Source organism: Macaca nemestrina, chromosome 5, assembly GCF_043159975.1.
Source record: "Macaca nemestrina isolate mMacNem1 chromosome 5, mMacNem.hap1, whole genome shotgun sequence".
NCBI classification, from domain to species: Eukaryota; Metazoa; Chordata; class Mammalia; order Primates; family Cercopithecidae; genus Macaca; species Macaca nemestrina.
Window position 1 is genome coordinate 152,730,373 of NC_092129.1, and position 21,563 is coordinate 152,751,935.

Here is a 21,563-nt window from a genome sequence, read left to right on the forward strand (position 1 = left end):
GGCATGGTGGCGCACACCTGTAATCCCAGCTACTTGGGAGGCTGAGGCAGAAGAATCGCTTGAACCCAGGAGGCGGAGGTTGCAGTGAGCCGAGATTGCACCACTGCACTCCAGCCTGGGCAACAGAGCAACACCCAGTCTCAAAAAAAAAAAAAAAAAAAAAAAAAAAAAAAAAAAATTAACTCCAGGTGTTTCTGCTTGAAAGACAGTTCTGGGCTCAGAGATTTGGGGTTATCAGGCTCACTGCCATGGCTTCCATTGCTCATTATTCTGGGATCTGGCCTCTAAACTCTAACCTATCGGTGCACAACTTAAATCATAGTGCACAGTGGTTTGACCTGTGTAGGTTTTAGCAGGACTATTAGATTCATGACCTAGGCCCCAAGGGCCTATTAATTCAACTTCACATTGATTTATCTTTATTGTGATCCTCATTATCCAATTGGCTCATTTTGTGAGTATCATCAACCAAAACCCCAGGGTCTTTATTTCACATGAATGGCCATCAAAATGGGTCTGCCTTGTCCCATCCCTGCAACTGACTTTTTTTTTTAATTTTCTTTTTATTTTGAGACAGGGTTTTGCTCTGTCACCCAGGCTGGAGTGAAGCAGTGCAATCATGGCTCACTGCAGTCTCAACCTCCTGGGCTCAAGTTATCCTCCCACCTCGGCCTCCTGAGTTGCTGGTGCACACCACTGAGCCCAGCTAATTTTATATATATATATATTTATTTATTATTATTTTTTTTTTTAGAAATGGGGGCCAGAGTGGGCTCACTATGTTGCCCAGGCTGGTTCCAAACTCCTAGGCTCAAGAAATCCTCCCACCTCAGCTTTCCATAGTGTTGGGATTACAGGGCATGAGCCACCCCGCTGGCCAATTTTTTCTTTCCAACCAAATTTGAACCCTTTGTTAATTGCTCTCTTGATGGTTGCAGCTCATCCTTCCAAGCCGCTGAGATAATTGAGGCTCTTGGTTCTGGTTTCCATTCCAACAACCCATCCCCCGCCCCCACTGGGGCATTTGCACACTCTATCAGCATAACCCAGGGATTCTCCCCTGGGATTTCCAGACCCTGGGGAGCCAGATGGGTTCTAAAATTTGGACAAGAAAAAGAATTACACCTTTTACTAACCTCTAATAGAAATTTAGCATTTCCTTCAATTATGAATATGGGTAAAACCACCAGTAGTATTAGCAGTACCTGTGACTTGTCACTGACACCACAGCTACTTTTATGGCTCACTGTGATTGTTGTAGAAATCTCAAATATGGTTTATGCTCATTAGTATTTGAAAAGTGTCAGTAGTTTATTACACCTGTTTTTAGATCTTATTAAATACATTAAAAAGCAGCACATTAGTTTCATAATTTTTTAGCAGTTTGGTAAACTGTTTCCATTGGTTTCCTTTATAATCCTATACATTTTATGGGTTTTGTTTTTTTGTTTTGTTTTTGAGAGTCTCACTCTGTTGCCCAGGCTGGAGCACAGTGGTGTGATCTCAGCTCACTGCAACCCCCACCTCCCAGGTTCTAAGCATTTCTCCTGCCTCAACCTCCTGAGTAGCTGAGATTACAGGTGCATGCCACCATGCCATGCTCATTTTTTATCTTTAGTGGAGATGTGGTTTTACTATGTTGGCCAGGTTGGTCTCAAACTCCTGGACTCAACTGATCTACCCACCTCAGCCTCCCAAAGTGCTGGGATTACAAGGGTGAGCCACTGCACCTGGCCCATTTTATAGGTTTTAAAACCTAATTCTGAGGAGTACTCAGCAGACCGCTACACACTGCCAAATGGGTTTATGGCACAAAAAAGGTTCAGCACCCCTGGCCTGACTGCATTCCCTCCAGGCCTCCAGCAGAGCACCCCTATGAGTTGAGAAGGTTCATGTACTCAGACATTCATGCATCACCTGAGGTCCCACAGGCAAAGGCCTGGATTATGCAGAAACAGAACACAATGCTGGGCAAAATAGGTGATGGGAAATGGAATGGGGAGAGGGAGGAAAAAAGGAAGATGGGAAGTGGGTTCAGAGGGAGGTGCAGGAGGCAGTTACCAAGGAACCCACTCACACAGTTGTGGAAAACTCAACCTTTATTATTACCTGCCTAGTGCAGGGGATTAAAATTGCCTCAAGCTAGGTCCATATATTAGTGTAAAAATCTGTGTCTCTCCCCCCAAAAATGTACAAACCCCAAGTGATTATAGAAAAATCAATGTGGCAGCTACACTAGAGATGTCCAACCCCAAGGCTACGGGCTGTTGCTCCCTCTTTCCCACTAATCCCAATATTTACTCCACAGAAACGTACAGGCTTAGAGAAGTTCTAGCTACAAGACTGCAGGTGGGAAGTGGGGGTGACTGAGGGCTGGGGCGGGGCTACCCCCAGGTCCAGTGTTTCAGGTGATGGAGGTGGAAGAAGCCCAAGCTGAGAACAAGTCCCGGAGCAGGCATAAGGGAACATTTTCCTCTCCTTCTTGTCCTCTTCACCCCCAGATTCTCAGCCAGTGGGGTCCAGTGTGTGACAGGGAGAGAGAAGCTGGGGGCGCAGCCACCTCTCCAGGAATCAGTGTTGTCCAGTGGGGCCCAGGTGCTCCAATGGGCCATGTCCAGTGTCTATCCTATATTTCCCCCCACCCTTCCCCAAGGGAGGGCTAGAGGAGGTTGGAGAGGATCCCATCCACAGGGCCAGCTGGGTGGGTGACAGGGGCTTCTGGGAAGGAAGAACAGGAAGGGGACATGAGAGCGTGTCCAGGAAGGGGAGAAGGGGCATCAGCTCCCTAGGTGGGCCCAGCCCACCTGCAGTCTCACTGCCTCTATTAGAGGTGATGGGCTGTCGGGAGGGGAAGGGCAGAGGTGCCATTGGGTCCTCTTGTTTTAGTGTCACTGGCTTCCCCTGGATCGCTCCCTGAGGGAGGGGCAGCTGGATGTGTGATTCACACCGTGTTGAGTGCATCCTCTGCCAGGAACCGATGCAGCTGGGAAAAGGGTGGTCGCTGCTCAGACTCCCGGCTCCAGCACCGAAGCATCAGCTCATATAGGCCCTGAGGGCAGGCAGGCGGCCGGGACAGGTACACCTGCATTGTGGCAGTGTGGATGAGAGGCAGGGGACAAATATTCTTTAGTCTCCAAGATGACAACTGCCCCTTCTGTCCCCCACCTTGGACCCATCTTCCTTCCCCTCCACTCTGACCTGCCGGCCCTGGTCCCGGAAGAACTCCCCCGCGTTCTCGATGACCTGCTCGTCGGTGAGCTGCCCAAAGGGCTGGGCCCTGCAGAGCATCAGCACCTCCCACAGGGTCACGCCAAAGGCCCACACATCACTCGCAGTCGTGAACTTCCCCTGGGATGCAGAGAAGGCAGCAAAAACAGACATCAGGCAACATAGACCCTCCTCCCTTCCTGTCGGAAGCCCCAGATCCACTCTGGGCTCCACTCAGGCCTGATCCCTCCCAACGCCAGGCTCTCCACTCTGCTCCGCTGGCCACCTTTTTCAACTCCTCTCCCTCGGGTTCTGCCTTTCCTCTCCATGCTCTGGTCTTCTCTCCAGGGCCCTGGCCCACCTCTTCCTTCTGCTACTCCTTCCTCTCTATCCACCCCCACTTTCTGGTCCTGACCCTCAGTCTCCCTACGCACCCCCTTCTGTCTCCAGCTTCCTCCCCCTACCTTGTCTCTTGAGCTCTCTGCCACCCTGTCTCCAACCCCAGTACCCACTCTTGGCTCCTGGACTCTTGCCCATCACACTGCAGCTCCTGCTTTCCCCAGTCCCTTGGGCTAGGAGAACCTCATTTTACAGATGAGATTCTGTAAAATGCAACCCAGAGAAAGTGCGTGACTGATGGAGACCAGGGCTGCGAGTGGCGGCCAGTGTTCTCCCACCTGCCCTGCCCCAACCTGGCTGTCCTCGGGCTGCTCACCATGAGGATGCACTCCCAGGCCATCCAGCGGATGGGCAGCACTGCCCGGCCCTGCACACGGTAATAGTCCCCAGCATAGAGGTTCCGGCTCATGCCAAAGTCTGCGATTTTGATGGTGAAATTTTCCCCAACTAGGCAGTTCCGCGTGGCCAGGTCGCGATGTACAAAGTTGAGTGTGGCCAAATAGCGCATGCCGGAGGCGATCTGGGCTGCCACATGCAACAGCATTGGGTAGCTGAGAAGGGAACCAACAGAAGGTCACTGGGGGCAGCTTCGCAGATTCCCATCCAGGAGAGGAGAGAGCGCCCACTCCCCGGGCCCGGTCACTCCGGTTCCCCATGTGGAGGTGGCATGCCCATGTGAGGCCAAGGGTCACTTCCGTCTCAATCTTCCAGGCCTAGCCAACCCTAGGGGGCTCTTCTTCCATTGTGCTCCCCAATCTGGACTCAGAGGGGAGTGAGGGTGACAGAAAGCAGAAGGGACATCATGGCAGGGCCCAAGTCCCTTCACCACTCTTGCGTAGTCACCTCCAGCCTTTCTGTCCATGTTCCTGGGTTAACTTGTCACACGTTCCTTATTCCAGGCCCTCCTGGAACCTCTCCCTGCCTTCCTACCCCCATGCTCCCCTCTTTTCCTCGAGGCTGAAGCAAGGGGAGAGGAAGAGACCCCCTTGGGGAATTCTCAGCAAGGCCCAGCCTGGGTAAGCAGGTACCTGATGGTGGGCCCCTGCGCAGCCTGCCCATCCCCAGGGGCCCCCTCAGCTGCCTTGTCCTCCAGCTGGTGGGCACTGAGGAACTGGTTGAGGTCGCCGTTCTCCATGTAGTCAGTAATCATGCAGAGGGGGTCGTCCTGCACACACACGCCCAGCAGCCGGATGATGTTTGGGTCCTTGAGCCTCGACATGATCTTCACCTCTTTCAGGAAATCATTCCTGGAGAACAAGGAGAAGGTGAAGAGGAATGCCGAGTGGGCGGCCTGCACCTTCCCCCGCCCACCTCCTTCCTCAGGTGGACCAGGCGTCCCCACCCCCAGCGTACATGCAAATCCCCTCCCAGAAACGCCACCCCTCTGTTGAGCTCTGCCATTGTTCTCTCCAGGTGGCTCCCCACTCTTCATGGCCTCCCGTCCCTTCTTCCAGATGCCATCCTTGGTCCTCACCTGGCATTCTTGGTGGCATCTGGCCGTAAGATCTTGACAGCTACCAGCAAGGGGTGTCCCTTACGCATATTAAGGGGGCAGTCAAGACTGACCAGATCTTGAGGGCTGTCGACCTCACACAGGTGCACCTGGAGAAAGAAGTTCATTTGCTAGGCGATCACAGGGTCAAACGGATTAACATGGTCACAAATGACTAAGGTTCCTGGCCAGGGGAATGTGCAGGCATGGCATCAGAGCACCCAATAGGCCAGACACTACTGATGGCTGGGTAGGCACCCTCCTTACCTCCCCAAACTGGCCCTCGCCAAGCTTCTCTTTGAAGCGGAGCCTCGATCGAGGGAAATCCACTCTGGGGGGCCCATCCCCGACTGCCCCTGGGGGCAGTGCAGGCACAGCATAGGTGTTGCCCCCGGTGACGCCCTGCAGGGTAACAATGTCAGCCTCGGCATAATGGGGGACGCTGTTCTGGGGAGGTGGGGGCAGAAGCGGGGCGCCTGGCTTCTCAGGCTCCATATAGTCCCCACTGTAGGCTGCAGGGGTGAGGGGAAAGAAGACAGGACGAGGCATCAGGAACAGCCCGAGAGCTATAGTTCCCCACAGCTCAGCCTCCCGGAGGGCCCCGTGTCTCCCAGTCGAGTGAGAAACTGGGTCTATGCTGTATCTTCCCAGTATTCCATGCACCGACCTCAAACCAGGAAGACACTGGCATGGGATGAGAGTTAGCTATTCCAGAGGTTTTCAAGGCAATGAATATGGTTGAGCAAAACTGTCATAAAGTCTTATTCTTTAGGGCCTCCCTAGGGTCTCTCAAGAGACCATGAGATAAATCTTGGCTGGAAGAATTTTTCCCCAGGAATTCTCCCACCTCAGGATAGTCCCAGCATCCAGGCACCCTCCACCTTCCAAACCCTTGTCCCATTCACCACAGCTCCCTCCCCTTCACTTAGCTGCTCTCCCATGGCTACTGCCTGGCTCCTCCTGGGGCCAAGCCCTCCCAGCCCTTTCAACCCAACACACCAAGCTCAATGACAAGCAGAGACAGGCACACAGAGAGGAGGGAGGATAACAGCTGCTCACAGTCCCAACACAAGCTGTCTACAGACAAGAGAGGAAGCAGAGCTGTCCCCTCTTAGCCCTGGGGAAGGGGCCACAATGAGAAGGCAACACCGAGGACAGGAGGGCCAGATGGAAAGGGTCAGGGCGTGAGCCTTCACCTCTGGGACTGCAGAGAGAGGACACATGTGGGGGAGAGGGCAAGCGCCAGGGTGAGAGCCCTCCTCCTCACAGCTCTAGAGAGAGCAGAGAATAAAGGAGGAGTTACAATAGTCTGGGGCCACCATGGCAACCTCCTGTCTAACGGTGTGGAAGAGGAGGAGGAAGAGCTGGGGACCAGTAAGCTTTCTACTCTTCAGCTCAAGGTGGGGGGGCTTTAAAAAGAGCAAGCAGCAGCAGAGATGAGCTAAGGTCACAAGAGCTTCCTCCTTGGGAGCTCAGGAGAGCAGAAGAGGCCATAGTGGGCAGAGGAGGAAGTGCAAGGTGTGAGGGCTTTTCCCTGCCCCAGTAGAGGTATGGGGAGCCTGGCGGAGCCCAGGGGCAGAGGGGCTTACCCTGGGTGTTGGTGGGTTTGGCCCAGGTGGGTGTGGGGGGGCCCGGGCCTCTAGGGGGACGGGCGTAAGTGGCCAGAAGGAGGCGGTAGGCTGGATTGGAGAGCAGCAACGCTGTCGGGAGAAGGAGGAGGGGAAACACGGGGAAGGGATGAGACTCAAGGCTAGACAGACAGGGAGACCTTGAATAGGGCAAGACCAGGGCTGATGGGATGACTGCATTAAGAGACAGACAGGATAAAACAAGGATCTGCAGAGTGACGGATGGCTGGCTGGATAATGAATGGATGGACAGATGGGATATATGAATAGATGGATGGATGGTAAACAGATGCTTTGTTGGAGGGATGGATAATAGATGGATAGATGGATGTATGAATATAGATGGATGATGGATATGGGTGGATGGATGGATGAATAGATTTATGAATATAGACAGAAGGATAGATGATGGAGGATTGATGGATGGATGCAAGGGTGTATGGCTATGGAAGGAAGGATGGGTGATGGAAGATGGATGGATAGAAGGAACAAACATGGTGAGTCTAATACAAAGCAGAGGGGCCAGGGAGACACAATGAGAGGGTACAACAAAGAGAGATGTCTGTGGGACACAGACGGGATAGGAACACGGGGGACTGTGGGTAATACATGCGGAACTCTTGAGAGACACTACATGATAGGGACAAAGAGTGATATAGGCAGTAACCAGGGGCACGGAAAGAAGAAAACAAGTGGAAACTGGGGAAGACAGGGAAAAAAGAGAATGGGAAAGGGTTACAGTAAGAAAACAGCAGAGAGGACAGAGGTGCGACTGGAACAAGGCGAGTCTTACCAGAGCCATTGGGGACACAGGGAGCGGAGTGGGGCGGATTCCCACGAGGCCGGGGCTCCTGGTAGGGGGGTGGCTCTCTAGGACCTGGGCGGTTGTTGATGAGGATAGTGTCCCCAGGAACAGAGAGGTGAACCGTCAGCTCCTCTTCCAACACCCTCCGTTCAGCCTTGTCATGGGGATGGGAGGCGTCACCCGTGTTGCTCAGCACACACAGCCTGGCCCTCTGCTGTGTCCATCCCTGCGTTGCCTCCCTCAGCCCTCACAAGAGCCCTACAGCTGTAGATACTATCAGCACCATCTTTAACAAGTAGAGAAACTGAAGCTCAAGAGCATGGAGGTAACTTCCCTGTCCCACAATGAGATTCCAACCCTCATCTGCCCAGTCCATAACTATCAACCTTTTTTTGTTTGTTTGTTTGTTTGTTTGTTTTTGGAGATGGAATTTTGCTCGTCGCCCAGGCTGAAGTGAAATGGCGCGATCTCAGCTTACTGCAACCTTCACCTCCCGGGTTCAAGAGATTCATGCCTCAGCGTCCCGAGTAACTGGGATTACAGGCATGAGCCACCATGCCTGGCTAATTTTGTATTCTAGTAGAAATGGGGGATTTCACCATGTTGGCCAGGCTGGTCTCGAGCTCTTGACCGCAGGTGATCCTCCTGCCTCGGCCTCCCAAAGTGCTAGGATTACAGGCGTGAGCAACCGTGTCCAGCCATCAACCTTAATGTATATTCCTGCCATTGGACTCCAACTGGAAGACATGGCCTGGGGTGTGCCAGACATCTTCCCTTTGCCCCTCCAGCCCCACTCTCCGCCTGTCTCCACCCTGCTTCTGCCCCAAGGCTGACCAGTGTAGACTGCACCAACAGGCCTCGTTTGGGCTGGCCAGAGAGGAGCCCGGCAGGAATTTGGGGCAGAAAGTGAAGTCAGGGCATCTATTCTCCCAGGCCCTCCCTGATGGGTAGGCACGGGCCAGCTGCATCCCAGGACCAAAGTCTACTGCCCCTGTCAAGGCACCCTCTCCACAGACTCTCTCCTCTGGGTCATGGTATTTGCCGCCTCCTCTCCACTGAGCAGACCCAGGACTCGGAAGCAGCCCTCCTTGTGAGCCCCATCCCCTCCTTGACATGGTGTAAGTGGTCTCTTTACTAAGCCCTCCTCTTGGAATGCTAGTGGGCTGTGCCCTGCAGGCCCCATTGGACCCTGGCTCGTGCTGGGGCCTAGCCTCCCCCCACCACTCCACAGGCCGCAGCTGTGCCCACCTTGCTGAGGAGCCTGCGCCAGTGCAGCCGCCAGAGCATGAGGGCAATGATGAGCAGCAGGAGCAGGATGATGGCCACCAGGCAGCCGATGAGGATTGCGGTCGGGCTCCCCTCGGCCTTGGCCACGGGCTGCTGGCCCCTGGGCTCCAGCTCTGGCGGAGGCAGCAGGGTCAGCACCACAGGAGGGTCCCACCCTAGCCGAGGGGGAGGCCCAGGGAGAAGGGTGCAGAGGGTCCACACGCCCACCCAAGGCTGCTCACCCAAGCTGCTGAAGTTGGTGGGAGGTGGGCCAGGCGGCCACCAGGGGGCTGGTGGGAAGGTGCCTCCCAGTGCCGGAGAGGAATTGTTCACCACATCTGGGGAGAAGGAACAAAAAGGAAGGAGGGAGGTAAATGAGGAGGAGACCCAAGGGAGGCAGTGGATTGCTGTGCAAAGGAGCAGAAGCATGGGTGATTCTCAATAGACAACCACTGACCAGTGGGGGTTGGGGGAGCAGGGTCCTGGAAGTCCCCAGCTGTGGTGGGTGTTAACCCTATAGTTGCTGGACTGTGGGGAAGCGAAGGACAGTTATCTGGAGGCTTAGAGGGTATTTCTCAACTAATACAGAAGTATTTCAATATTTTAACAACCAATACTGTCATACTAGCTCAATAACAGTCATGGGCGAGGGGCTTACAAAGGAAAGATGGATACGCAGAGAAAAGGAGGCAGAAAGGGGCTCAAGCTATTTGGGGTACCCCTAATTGAGAAGTTTCAGTGGGTGATGGGTGGATATGATACAAGGAATGAATATTTTGGGGACACTGCAGGGTTAGGAATGAAATCAGTTGTCAATTTCAGGGACTTACCAGAGATGAAGGAGATTTCGCTGAAGAGTAACCAGGGCCCCGCAAAGAGGAAGCGGCACTGCAGAAAGCGAGCCACACGGCCACCAAGGGGCACTGAGACAGCCCGGGCTCTGGGGTCCCCCAGGTTGCCCCCCAGGTTGTGGCGCATAGGCTCCCCCTCCCAGGCCATGGCAGGGCCACGCCGGAAGCGACATTCCACCCCGCCAGGCAGACGGGCTCCCAGCGTGTGCATGTTGTTACAGTGGACCTGGGGGGAAGGGAAGAGGGCACAAGGTCAAGGCTAGGAGTGCTGGGAGCACCCCAACGGCACCACCCATGGCTTCAGAGCCCTCCTCGAGAGCCGGACTCACTCACCTGCATGGCCTGGAAGGCCCTCAGCCGGTCAAACTCAAACTCCATCTCCACGTAGCCACTGGAGAAGCTGTGGTTGCTCCATCCCACATAGTCATAGCCTGGCCAGACCCGTAGCTCCTGACTCTTCCTAAAGTCATCCAGCCCCACCACGCCATCTGCCAGCTGGCCCAGACCCCCATACTGCAATCTGGAGAAGGGACCAAGGAAGAGGAAGTTGGAAGGGAAGAGGGTCTTAATATCCGGGCACTCTGCCCCGTCACCCCCCGGCACAGTGGCCTGGCAAGCCTGGCTCCCGTCCACTAGTCCCATTCCCACCCCACCCCACCCCACACTCATGCAGCTGGCTCTGCTCTTCTCTCCACCCCCACCCCAGCTGTATCACAGGTACTTTGCAGGTCACATCCAGCACACCACCACCTCTAAGGGGCACCATTTCAATCTGTGATGTGCATATTTATTGCAGCAATTTCCAACAATGTGTGTTAGCAAAGAGGTGCCTTTTTTCTACAGTGTCACATGGGCCAGTGGCCACCCGAGTCCCACCCTCTGAGGCCCCACCTAACCTGTCCCTCTTCTCAATTCTTCCGTCTCATTCCCCACCCTACTCACCATCCCCCTACACACACACACAGTCCTCCCTCCCACCCCAAACTCCACGTCCTGCAGGGGTCTTTCTTACCCGCCCATGGTATGTCCATCATAGGTGGAGTCGTTGAGGTACACAGCCTCAGATAAGTACATTGTCTGCCCCACAGGGGCGGTGTAAGACAGGAGTCCATCTGGGGCAGGGTGAGAGGATGGGGATCAGAGGCACGAAGGCTCCATCCCCCATCCCTGCATCAGGCCTGGGCAGGTTTCAGGTCCCTTCTCATATCTCTCCACTGGCACATTGGCATGGAGGAGACAATGCCAGCTAGCCCCCTCCTCAGAGTGACAGTTTCCCAGCAGGAGAAAGGGAATCCTGGATGCCCATTCTCCACACTCCCCACCCTGCACTCCCCTGCTCAGGAAACAGATTTCCAGGGAGCTGGGCCACTCACCCCTCCAGAGGCAGCCATAGAGCTCCACCCGCAGACAGACGCTCATGACCCGGTCGGCCCGGGGGTAGAAGCGAACCAGTCGGGCAACCATGGGGGGCCCAAGGTCCTTCAGCACTACTCCCTCAGGGTCCTCATTGCCTGAGATCACCTGTGGGCCAGGAAACGGGGTGTGTGGGAAGGGGTCCAGGTCAGATCTTACTTTCCAGCCACCAGCTGCTCCCTGGCCCAGCCCACAGTGGCCACTTAGAGACCCGTGAGGGGTGGCACCGAGCACACAGCACTGTGGGGCGCAGCCAGGCATGGGTGAAATGAAGATCTGCAGCTGAGACCTCTGGCCCTCTTGCAGCTCTGATGTTCTGTCCTCAGACTCCAGGCTCAGCTGCCCTCTTCTCCTTGTCTGGCTCCATCCATTTGTCTCCCAGCCTATCCTCCCATTGTGCCCAGATTCTCCCCAGTCCTCACAGCCCTGCACCCCTGCCTCAGCTTCCCCTTCATTTCAGCCCATTCCCTCTGTTTATTCAGCAGAAGGTGGGTGAGTGCCCGCTCTGTGCCAGGCACGTTCTCAGTGGTGAACGTCACTCCCCGCCCTTGCAGGACTGAAATCCCAGCAAGGGAAACAGCTGCGAAGAACAAGAGGCAGGGTGTATGGACAGAGCAGTGCAGTGGGTGGCCAGAAAAGGCTCTCTGAGGAGGTGACACCTGGCGGAGAACCAAATGGGGTGAGGGAGAGCCTGTGGTTATTTGCGGGAGGAGCTTTGCAGGCACAGAGAAAACGTCCGGAAGCTGTGGGAACGAGCCCTGGCTTGTTCCAGCAACAACGAGAACGGCAGTGTGGCCAAGGAGGCGCAAGGAGCCAGTGATGCAGGCAGGAGCCAGGTCAGGCTGAGCATCCCGCACCAGCTAGGGGCTCAGCTTTTGTTCTGGCAGAGTGGAAAGCCAGCACAGGGGTGTCGGCTAGGTGTGACGTATCTGATTTACATGCTTTAAGGTCCACTTGATGCAGCCCCCCAGGTGGAAATCTGGCTCCAGGCAGAAAAGGGCAGAAGCAGGGAGACCGATTTGGCATCTACTGCACTCATCTAAGCTGGAGATGGTGGGCGGGTGGCCTAGGGCAGTAGAGGTAGAGTGGTGAGGAGTGACTGGACTCAGGAACACTATGGAGGTAGAACGGACTGGGCTGCTGATGCTTTGGAAGGAGGTGAGAGAAAAAGAGGAATCAAGGATATCATCTTAGCTTATAGCCTAGGCAACCAGGCAATGGTGATACCACTTCCTGAGCTGGAGAATGCCAGGGGAGGAGCAGGTTTAGGTTAGGAATGGGAATCAAATTCAGCTTGGGAAATTAAAGGTACGTTTGAGATGCCTATTAGACATCTAGGTGGCTGACTACAATGCTTGTAATCCCAGCACTTTGGGAGGCTAAGGTGGGAAGATCACTGAGCCCAGGAGTTCAAGACCAGCCTGGGCAACATAGCAAGACCCCATCTGTTTAAAAAAAAAAAAAAAAAAAAGACATCTAGGTGAAGAAGTCCAAAAGGTAGCCAGGTTTGCAATACTGTTTGGAGCTCAGCTGAGAGGCTTGGGCTGGCGATTATATAAACTGGAGGGTCGTCAGTGTATAAGTGGTGTTTACAGTACAGCTGGAAGTGAGGAAAATCAACCTCCTCTGGGTGCTGCCTCTGCCAGCCTCACCTCCTGACCCCAGCGGTCCTTCCAGTCCATCCAGCGGCGACCGTCCCGGGAGTAACGCAGCCGGTAGCTCCGGGAGAACTCCTTGCCCAGGCCCCCAGCATGCCGTCCCTGGGTGCCCACCAGAGCCACCAGGTGCAGCCGTTGTAGATCCACCTGCAAGTACTCCTCCTCCTTGGGAAACACCGACCCTGCGGGGCACCAGGCCCCATCCCCGTCACTGCTCTCCAACCTGAGAGGGTGAAGAGGGGCACAGAGAACATCTGGCCCCAGGTCTGCCTCTATCTCCAGTACTTAAACCCCACTTCATTCGCCCCTCAGACTGCAGGGCTTTCACTGGCATGGGCAGAGGGGTTGGAGGGGAAGTAGAGGTCCCAGGGGCTCCCCTCGGGGCAGCTGCAGGTGTATCAGGTGTGCCAAGTACCTGCTGTGGCGGGCGGCAGTGGAGTCTGACCAGGAGCTGGAAGCAGAGATGTCACTGTCTGGGATGGTCCGGTCCTGCATGCCCAGGGCATAGCGGCACTTGGCTGAGTAAAAAGCAGGCATGTAACAGGTCAAGGCCCCCAGATCTCTACCTCCCAAGCCTTGGCCCTCAGGGACCCATGATTCAGTCTCCTCACCAGGATCAAAATGTCCCTTCATGTCAGCATCTCCACTTGCCACCAAGAGCAGCAGCAGTAAAGACGAGAGGGCCCCTGGCCCCATAGCTCCTGATCCCTCGGGCCTAAGGGGGTAGGGGCAGCATCTCTGCAGGGGATAAAATGGGTGGTGGGTAAGTTAATCAGGGGACTGAGTCATAGCTGACAGCAACAGACAGAATGGGCCGCTTTGGGGATAATAACAGTAAAACAACAACAACAGTCATTGTTTAACAGCATCAGCTGTATTTTTAGAATGCTTCCCCTGTGCCAGACACTGGCCTAAACCCTTAAACAGAATCCATAATTTTATCTTCACAGTCACTTCATAAGGTAGATACTATTACTATCCATATTTAACACATGAAGAAACTGGGGCAGAGATCAGTTAACTTCCTGAAGCCCCATTTCTGCAATCAAGAATGGGCAAAATACCCCCATAGACAATGGCTTAGAACAAACAAGTGTGCAAAAAATGTTATAACACACACAACAGGAAAAGGTTTAATAACTACAGTAAACTAAGGCCCCTTAGGAACTGACAAGAAAAAATATATAAGTAACCCAATAAAGAAACAACCAAAGAATTTGAATAGTCATTTCACAGAAAAGCAAAGCCAAATTGCCAACATTTTTTTATGGTCAAATTCACTAGCCTCAGGGAAATACCACGCAGATTGACTAGATATTTTTTTAAGGCTGTAACATATAAAAGTGGTGGAGGGTGAAGAAAAGGGAGGCACCATGCTCAATGGCAGAAATGTAGTGTTATCCTCTATTAGGAAAGGGATCTAGCAATGTCTATTATAATTTAAAAAGCACGTCCTCTTCGACCCAGCATTCCCTCTCCTAACGATCTACCCAAATGGGAAGACAGAAGCACCAGGAAGAAAGAACATATGTGCAGGGCTGGGTCTGGTGGCTCATGCCTGTAACCCCAGCACTTCGGGAGGTTGAGATGGGAGGATCACTTGAGGCCAGGAGTTAGAGACCAGCCTGGTCAACATAGCGAGACCCCATCTCTTTTAAAAAAAAAAATGAAAAAGAAAAAAGAAAAAAAAGAAGATGCTCAAAGATGTTTATTATGGCACCTTTTGTGAGACATAAATCTGTAAGATATGTGAATGCTCACAGGGGACAGGCTGGAATTAAAAAATAATAATAATAAGGTTTATGGACTACTCTGCAGCTATGAAAAGTAACAAAGAGGCAATAAATTCCTAACTTAGTGTAATTTCCTTGTGTATCTGTTGAATATGAAAAGCAACCTACAGAAGTATAAAAAATTATCCCACCTTTTGAAAACAGAACAAGCACCCATGTTTGTATATATATCTGTGTGTATGTCTACAGGTAAAGAATATATAATAGAATATAACAATAGAATATAATATAACACGAGTTAACATGAATGGGGCAAAAGAAAAGCAAATAAAAAAAGACAGGTTGATTGTACTATTTTTCTAAATCCTATAACATAAATGCATTTATGTAAAACCATATGATATGTAAAAGAATATGAAATTCATTTTGAATTTTAAAAAATAAATGTCCCAGAAAAGGTTGGGCAATTCCTTGTTGAGGATATGATAGAATTAAACATCAGATAAGCCTGGACCAGTTGACCCTGCTGCCCTCCCACATAGGAGTCTAGACTTCTAAGACAAGGGCAGGGGGGACCCCAGCACCTTCCAGTCTTACTGTCCCCTAGAGCCCTCTAGGCCCAGGGTGGTCCCTGGACCATCAGCAATACCTGGAAGCATGGCAGAAATCAGAATCTCAGGCTCACCCTTGACCTGCTGAATCAGAATCTGCATTTTAACACAATTCCCAGGTGATCTGTGCCCATTAAAGTTTCAAAATCCCTACTCTGTTCCTCAGGTCCAGGAAGCTTACCCCACATAAAACAATTCTAAATGGCATCTCCTTACAAACCCAAATAACTACTCTCCCCTCCCCTGCTGCAGGAAAAGCTGTCCTAACCTGTACTGGTCCCAGAGCCCCACAGTGAAGTCTCCAGGCCCTAGAGTCCTGAGGGCCTCGACTGCCACCTCTTATCAGGTTCAGGGGATCTTGGGCCCAGTTATCCCTGCTCTGCCTTCCTGAGACCCAGACATCCAGTCCCCCCAGTTCCCACTTCCAGAAGGTGGCTGCCTCTGAGGGAATGAGGAAAGGCTGAGTTGCCTTGGAGATGAGGGCGGGTCTAAAGACAAGGAAGGCAGGTCACCCCAGGAGGTAGGAGGAGTGGGGGATACTCCCCCATCCCTTTGTCCTCCTTCAGCTGCTCCCACAATGCACTAGGGCAGGAATGTAAGAGGCAGCTGAGACCCCAGAGCTCTGAAGCAGCAGCTGAGGGGGATGACTGAGTTGTGGGGGGCACTCAGTTATCAAGGAGAGGCTAGAACCAGAAGGCATCACGCCTGGTCCCTTAGGGTCCAGCGCTAGGGAGCAGGCGGCCAGCGTCCCAGGAGACTGGCTCAGAATTCCTGGGTGCCACTCTCCACCCCCACCTCTCTCTGGAACAGCGGGGCTCTTGTTCCCCTGAGTAACCTTCATGCCTATCCCAGATGAGTCATCCGAGCCACACAGAGCCGAGAGGAGCCCGGGGCAGAGACACAAAGGCAGGCAGAGGATAGGAGGCAGGCAGAGACAGATCGAGAGCCACAATGCAAGAGGTAAATAGAGCAGGCTCAGAAACACGGGGCACAGAGCCAAGCAGAGGAGCACAGAGAAGCACAGAGCCATCTGGGCTCTCCGTTCTCCAACACCCCCAGTCACCTCATCTCTCTCCACTGGGTCTTCAGCCCATAGTCAGAGACACAGAGGGCAAGAGAGGACAGGCCCAGAAGACCTTCCCGAATCCCACCGCCTCCCGCCCCATTACAACCAAAGACAAACCAGGGCCCAGGCCACCCTGCCTCAAGTCTTTCACACTCCTCTCCCAACCCCCCATGTCCCACTCAGACAACACCCACACAGCTCTGTACACACACACACACACACACACACACACACACACACACACAGTGAGACACAGAAACTTACTGAACTGGCTGTAAACAGCGAGGCTAAATGTGGCATGCACACACCCCCCTCTCAATGTCTCTGACAACCGTCACAGAGTTTCTGAGACAGCAAACACAGAGGCTCATGCACACATCAACCCGTCCACACCTGGGCATTCCTTCAAGTCCAGCCCCATCGCTCAATGAATAGCCACTTCAGACACCTGTGAACATGAAATGACAGACACCACATGCTCCTGTGACCAGAAGACAGCATGAGACACACACGCCCAGGCCCTTGGGTACAGGATCCCCAGAGAACTGGGGCCCAGCCTCTAACACACACAGGTGAGCAAGCCAGAGGGATGTCGAGGGGGCAGAGAACAGGTGGGCGCTGGGTGGGAAGAGTGGCAATAAGGACAACAGCCTTTCCCTGCCTTTCCACTCTCCTTTCACCTGTCTCCACTACACCACTCAGTCCTGGACACACCTACAGGCCCTCAGCAACAGCCGGCGAGCTTGGGCGCCAGCGTCTGGCTGCTGGAAGTACTGGGAAGAAATGTTCAGTCAGGAGCCAGGTGTCGGGGGTGGGACCCTGAGGATGGCGCTCACTGGCAATGACATTCTCTCATGCCAGAGCCAACTGACCATCCAGCCGGGAAGAGTGGTGTCACTGGTGGGTTACAGTGTCAGTCCCTCTTTTTGCTGGACTGTGACCAGGCTGACCAACTGGGTGTTGGCTGAGCGAAGGCTTAGCAGTCAGTAGATGGCCGCAGGGACTGGCCAGGTGGAGGGCAGGCCGTGCTCTCCAGGCGGTGATAAGCTGACTCAGTGGGGCTGCGCAGGAGCATCTCCTCCCGGGGCTCAGTACCTCCACACTGAGTGAAGGGGGACTTCCCTCCATGCTGGAGGCTCAAAGCTCTTTCTGGGAGGTCAGGGCTTCACCTCCCCCCAGCGCCCGCCCCCAGTTTTCAGATGGTAAGCCAGAGCATCGGGGAGGCGGGCAGGGAGGCTTAGAAGAGCTGGACGACCAAGCACGGACCGGGACGTCCTGTCTCCCCCGCCCCTCGCCCGGCAGCCGCCGCCGCGCGCCGCCACCCCAAGAGCCCCAGGCCTCCGCCAGCGGGGTCCGCTCGCCGCTCTCCCTACCTCTCATCGCTCCTCCCGGCAGACCCAGGCGTCCGACCCGGGAGCAGGGCCTCTTCGGCGGCAGGGCGAGGGGCGGGGGAGGCGGAGGGAGCCAGGAGCCAGGAGCGGGAGGCGCCGGCGGGGCTCGGGTGTCGGGAGGCGGCTCCCGCGAGCAGCTGTCGGGGGCCTGTTCCGGGGAGAGGAGCCAGGACTGGGGCGGCTCGGGCCCAGGCGCCGCCTCCCCCTCGCCTCGGCTCCCTCCCTTCCTCCTCCCGCTCCTCGCTCTGCTCCCTCCCCTCGGCCTTCTCGCCGCGCGTTCGGGCTCGCCGCCCTCCCTTCCCCCTCCCGGACCCAGTAGTCCCGGTGGCTCCCACGCCCCGCGCCGCGCTCCAGGCCCTACGCCCGCCACGCCCACCCCGTGCGCCCGCGCCCGGCCCGGCCTCCCCCAGGTAACCCGCCCGCCGAGCCCGCCAGGGCGCTCCGAGGCCGCCCAGCCGCCCGCGCCGCTGCCCCCGGTCGGCTCCGCGCCCAGTCCCCTCCACCCACTCGCAGCCCACCCCCGCTTCCCAAAACGAGAACCTCCAAAGCTGGCGCCCCAGGGGGCCGGCTGCAGTCCCGCTCAGTGCCCACGAGGGGAAGACGCCCCTCCTACTTCTGGGCTCGGTTCCTGGTGGGAGAGGCGAAGGGGAGCAGCCCCAGGGCACAGAGGAAGAAGCAGGTTCCCACAGGCTAGGCCCAGCCCAGCTGCCGGAGTTAGCCCGGAGAAGGGAGCAGGGCTCAGGTCTCAGGGCTCACCTGTCCAGCCAGGCCCAGACAGCTCTTTTCACTCCACCAACCTTTGCTCCTCTCTCGCAGCCTGTGCGCTCCCGCCCCTACCACCCAACCTGGAAGGCCCCAGGCCCTGAGGGCGGGCCCACTCTCTTCTAACCCCTTCCTCTCTAACCTTCTCCTCTCTGTTCTTCTCTCTGCAGGGCCTTCTCAGGAACCCGGGGGTCCAGACGCCCAGGCCCTGATTCCCCTGGGCTCCCAACGGTGCGGAGTGCGAGGGGGACTCAGGAGTCCTCAGGACAAGCCTCCCTCAGGTCCAGCCAGCTCTGGCCCTGGTGAGCCGGAGGGTCTGATCACTGGCCAGAAGAGGACAAAAATGAGGCCAGGGCAAAGTTGGGTGGTCGGGAGGAGGAAGAAGAGGAGCAGGAGAAGGATGGAGGCACAGTGAAAATCACACACAGTCAAAAGGAAGGGGACCAAGAGACCCAGGGAAGATGACACAGTGACAATGAGTAGGCAAAGCAACTGAGAGAGCTGCTGGGCAGAGGATGGAGCGGGACAGAACTTGTGTGGGAGGTGCTTCTCCTGCTCCCCCCCTCAGCGCTACCTCAGCCCCTCACCTCTCTCCACACCCCCACACCTGCTCACCACCTAGACAATGTCACGGTCACAGGAAGGTCTCACTCCACTGCACATCTCCACCCCAGAAACCTCACAGTAGATAAAAACATACCCTGCTTGCAGTCCCAGACAACGATCCCAAGAAACACGAAGTCCCAACCAGACAAGTACACAAAAGCACTACCAGGAAGAAGCTGGCCCTTGGGAAAGGCCGAGGCACACATGGGCACTAGTTCAGAAGCCCAAGGACGTTCCAACGGCTGAGGGACCTGCTAACAGACAGCCTCAGGGTCACTCGGAGAGCAGCTTCTTCCAGCCTCCATGTCCCACCAAGCCCCCAGGGATTCCTCCGGAACACCTACCCCTCCGGAGACAGCAGCTGGGGAATCTAGGCCCAGGAGATACTGGACTGGGGGTGGGGCCAGCCTGGGGGTGGGGCCAAGGCTTCCCAAGTCACCTCACCTGGCAGCACGCAGCCCCTCCTTCCAGGAGTTGTGCTCTGGGAAAGCCCCGACAGGCCTGCCAGGCAAGCTACAGCCCGTCATACCCTGGTGGGACATTCCACACCGCAGACCCACGCTGACCCCAGCTAAGTGGCATGACAGTGCCAGACAGAGGGGTCCACTGGGGAGAGCAGAAGGAGCTAGAGAGTCCTGAAACCTTTGTCCCTTCTTCTCACTGCCTCAGGAGAAATTCCTAGTGGTGATGCCCACCTCGCCCCAGCTCCAGGCTGGAGGAGTGGGAGGGATGCAAGGCTGGGGCCCAGTGGAGTCAAGTGACAACGGAAGGGGAGCTGGAGCCAGCTGGAATGCGGGACTTGGGCTTCCCGGGGGCCTGAGAGGGAAATCCCAGCCATCCCGGAGCCCAGAGAGCAGCACCAAAGACCAAGGGGGCCTGATTACCCATCCGTGGTCCCCAGAGCCCATTCCACATCTCCTGCATCACTCCGAACCCCAGAGGCCCCCTGTGTCCCCCAGAACCCCAAAAGACCTTCTACCATCCCCTCCCATCCTGGGCTTCCCTCCCCTTCAAGCCAGTGGCAGCCTGCTGCCCAGGAAGGAGAGGACAGGAAACAGCTGAAAAAATGTGAGGAGAGGCACATAGGAGAGGGGAGAGGGCAGCTTCAGGCCTGCAGACCACCTGGCCACAGGAGGGAAGCCCAGCACGACCAGTGAGCGAGAGGACGGACCAGATGGGCCCCCACACACACACTAGCTGCAGTGCCTTCTGAGAGCTGCAGTTGCCTCTCGGGGAGCAGGCTGGGTCAGCAGCTGGGGAGAGTGAGAAGTGACGGGTAGGGGGCAGGGTGAAGGAGTGGACAAGGTTTTGGGTGTGAGTCAGACCTGATGCCACTGAATACAAACTGGAAACTGAGGCCAGGGAGTGAAGGAGGAGATTGAGATGACATATCTCTGGGAGATGAAACCGCTCAGCTGTGGATGGGGAAGAAGGGGGCACGGGACCAGAAGAGGGAGAGGAGGCTGATGGTCAGATGGGGACAATGGTGAGGGAACTCCCAGAGAGACACGAGATGGACTGAGGTCAAGGCCGGGGAGACGGGAGGGAGGAAAAGGAGGATGAAGACAGGGCCCACACAGCAAAAGGTGGGAAGCCCCAGGCGCTCAGAGGAGGAGACTGAAGTTTGGGAAGAAAAGGTCTGAACTGGATGAAGGAACTGAAGTGGACGTGGTGGGGAAACAGTGTTGGGAACAAACTCCTAAGAGAGGAAGGCAGGGAACTGAGGAGGCCTGAGAGCTGGGCAGACAGACCAAGGGAACAAGAAACAAGGACAAGGGAAGAGAAGGGTCTGGAGTGAAACAGAGAGTGGAAGGAAAGAGCAGGGAGACTGGGGCACAAAGTGTGAAGCTAAGGGACACAGGGAGATGAGAAGAATAAAAGGCTGAGAAAGGAAGAGGCACCTGCAGGACAGACGGGGACACAAGGCCCAAAGAGAGAATCGAACCTGTTTCTGGACAATGGTCCCCCATTGGGGGACACCCTAGCTCCTCAGCCCATTTGCCACACCATGGCCCCCAACTCTATTCCCTGTCCTTCCCCTCCTCCCTGCCAAGTTCTGGGCCGCTCCCCTCCTCCCACCGCACCTCCGGCCTCCAGCCAGGACCGCCTGGTCCCTGCCCACAAGGGGAGGGTCCAGCTCCAGCGCCCACTCCTGCCCTCCCAGTTCATTTCTGGCTTCCTCCCTCTCACCTCCAGCTCAGGATTCTCTTAGGTCCCAGTCACCCCAGTCTCAGGCCTTTGGGGTTTCAGGTCTGGGGCTGCCAACACCGCCTGGCTTTGTCCGAGCGTCCAGGGCCCTGGGCCCAGGAGGAGCAGCTGCCCGGGCCAGCTGCGGCTGGCTTCGATGTGACCATGGCAACCAAGTCCCGCTCCCCTCACCGAGCCTCTAGGCCCCTGCAGAGAGGGACGGAGCAGCCTGGCTGGGGAGAAAGGGAGGGGAGGCTGAGAACTGTGAAACAGAACCAAAGGGAGACCCCAGACAAAGAAACCCCAGACAAAGAGAGATGAAGAGAGGCAGAGGAAGCAGAAAGCGGTGTTGGGGGTGGTGGCCGGCAGCTCAGGCCCTCCAGAGGGGGAGAATCTAGGAGAGGCAGAGAAAGAGGCAAAAGCAGGGGCTGACTTGAGGGGGAGAAGAGAGATTAGAATTGACTGGCAGAGGTCCTTTAGAGACTCCT

General features: G+C 55.6%; 1 protein-coding gene across 16 annotated transcripts; it reads right to left on the reverse strand.

The window, feature by feature from the left end:
• Window positions 1-2,081: 2,081 nt before the first annotated feature.
• LOC105498623 (discoidin domain receptor tyrosine kinase 1) lies at window positions 2,082-21,237 on the reverse strand. 16 transcript variants are annotated; one of them, XM_071097353.1, is made up of 21 exons: window positions 19,233-19,257; window positions 18,983-19,139; window positions 18,061-18,605; window positions 17,503-17,668; window positions 13,331-13,457; window positions 13,135-13,237; window positions 12,714-12,942; window positions 11,022-11,169; window positions 10,661-10,760; window positions 9,982-10,168; window positions 9,628-9,874; window positions 9,040-9,135; window positions 8,780-8,931; window positions 7,520-7,685; window positions 6,688-6,798; window positions 5,366-5,610; window positions 5,081-5,208; window positions 4,635-4,853; window positions 3,923-4,157; window positions 3,199-3,348; window positions 2,082-3,082 (listed from the first exon to the last, which is right to left on the reverse strand). In XM_071097353.1, the coding sequence occupies exons 5-21, from the start codon at window positions 13,413-13,415 to the stop codon at window positions 2,942-2,944; spliced, it is 2,742 nt and encodes a 913-aa protein (XP_070953454.1). In that variant the 5' UTR covers window positions 13,416-13,457; window positions 17,503-17,668; window positions 18,061-18,605; window positions 18,983-19,139; window positions 19,233-19,257; the 3' UTR covers window positions 2,082-2,941. The 16 variants fall into 16 exon arrangements, with proteins under 16 accessions (XP_070953454.1, XP_070953455.1, XP_070953452.1 ...); XM_071097354.1 differs by lacking the exon at window positions 19,233-19,257 and adding an exon at window positions 16,523-16,577 and having other exon boundaries at window positions 18,983-19,213; XM_071097351.1 differs by lacking the exon at window positions 19,233-19,257 and having other exon boundaries at window positions 18,425-18,605; window positions 18,983-19,213.
• Window positions 21,238-21,563: the final 326 nt, after the last annotated feature.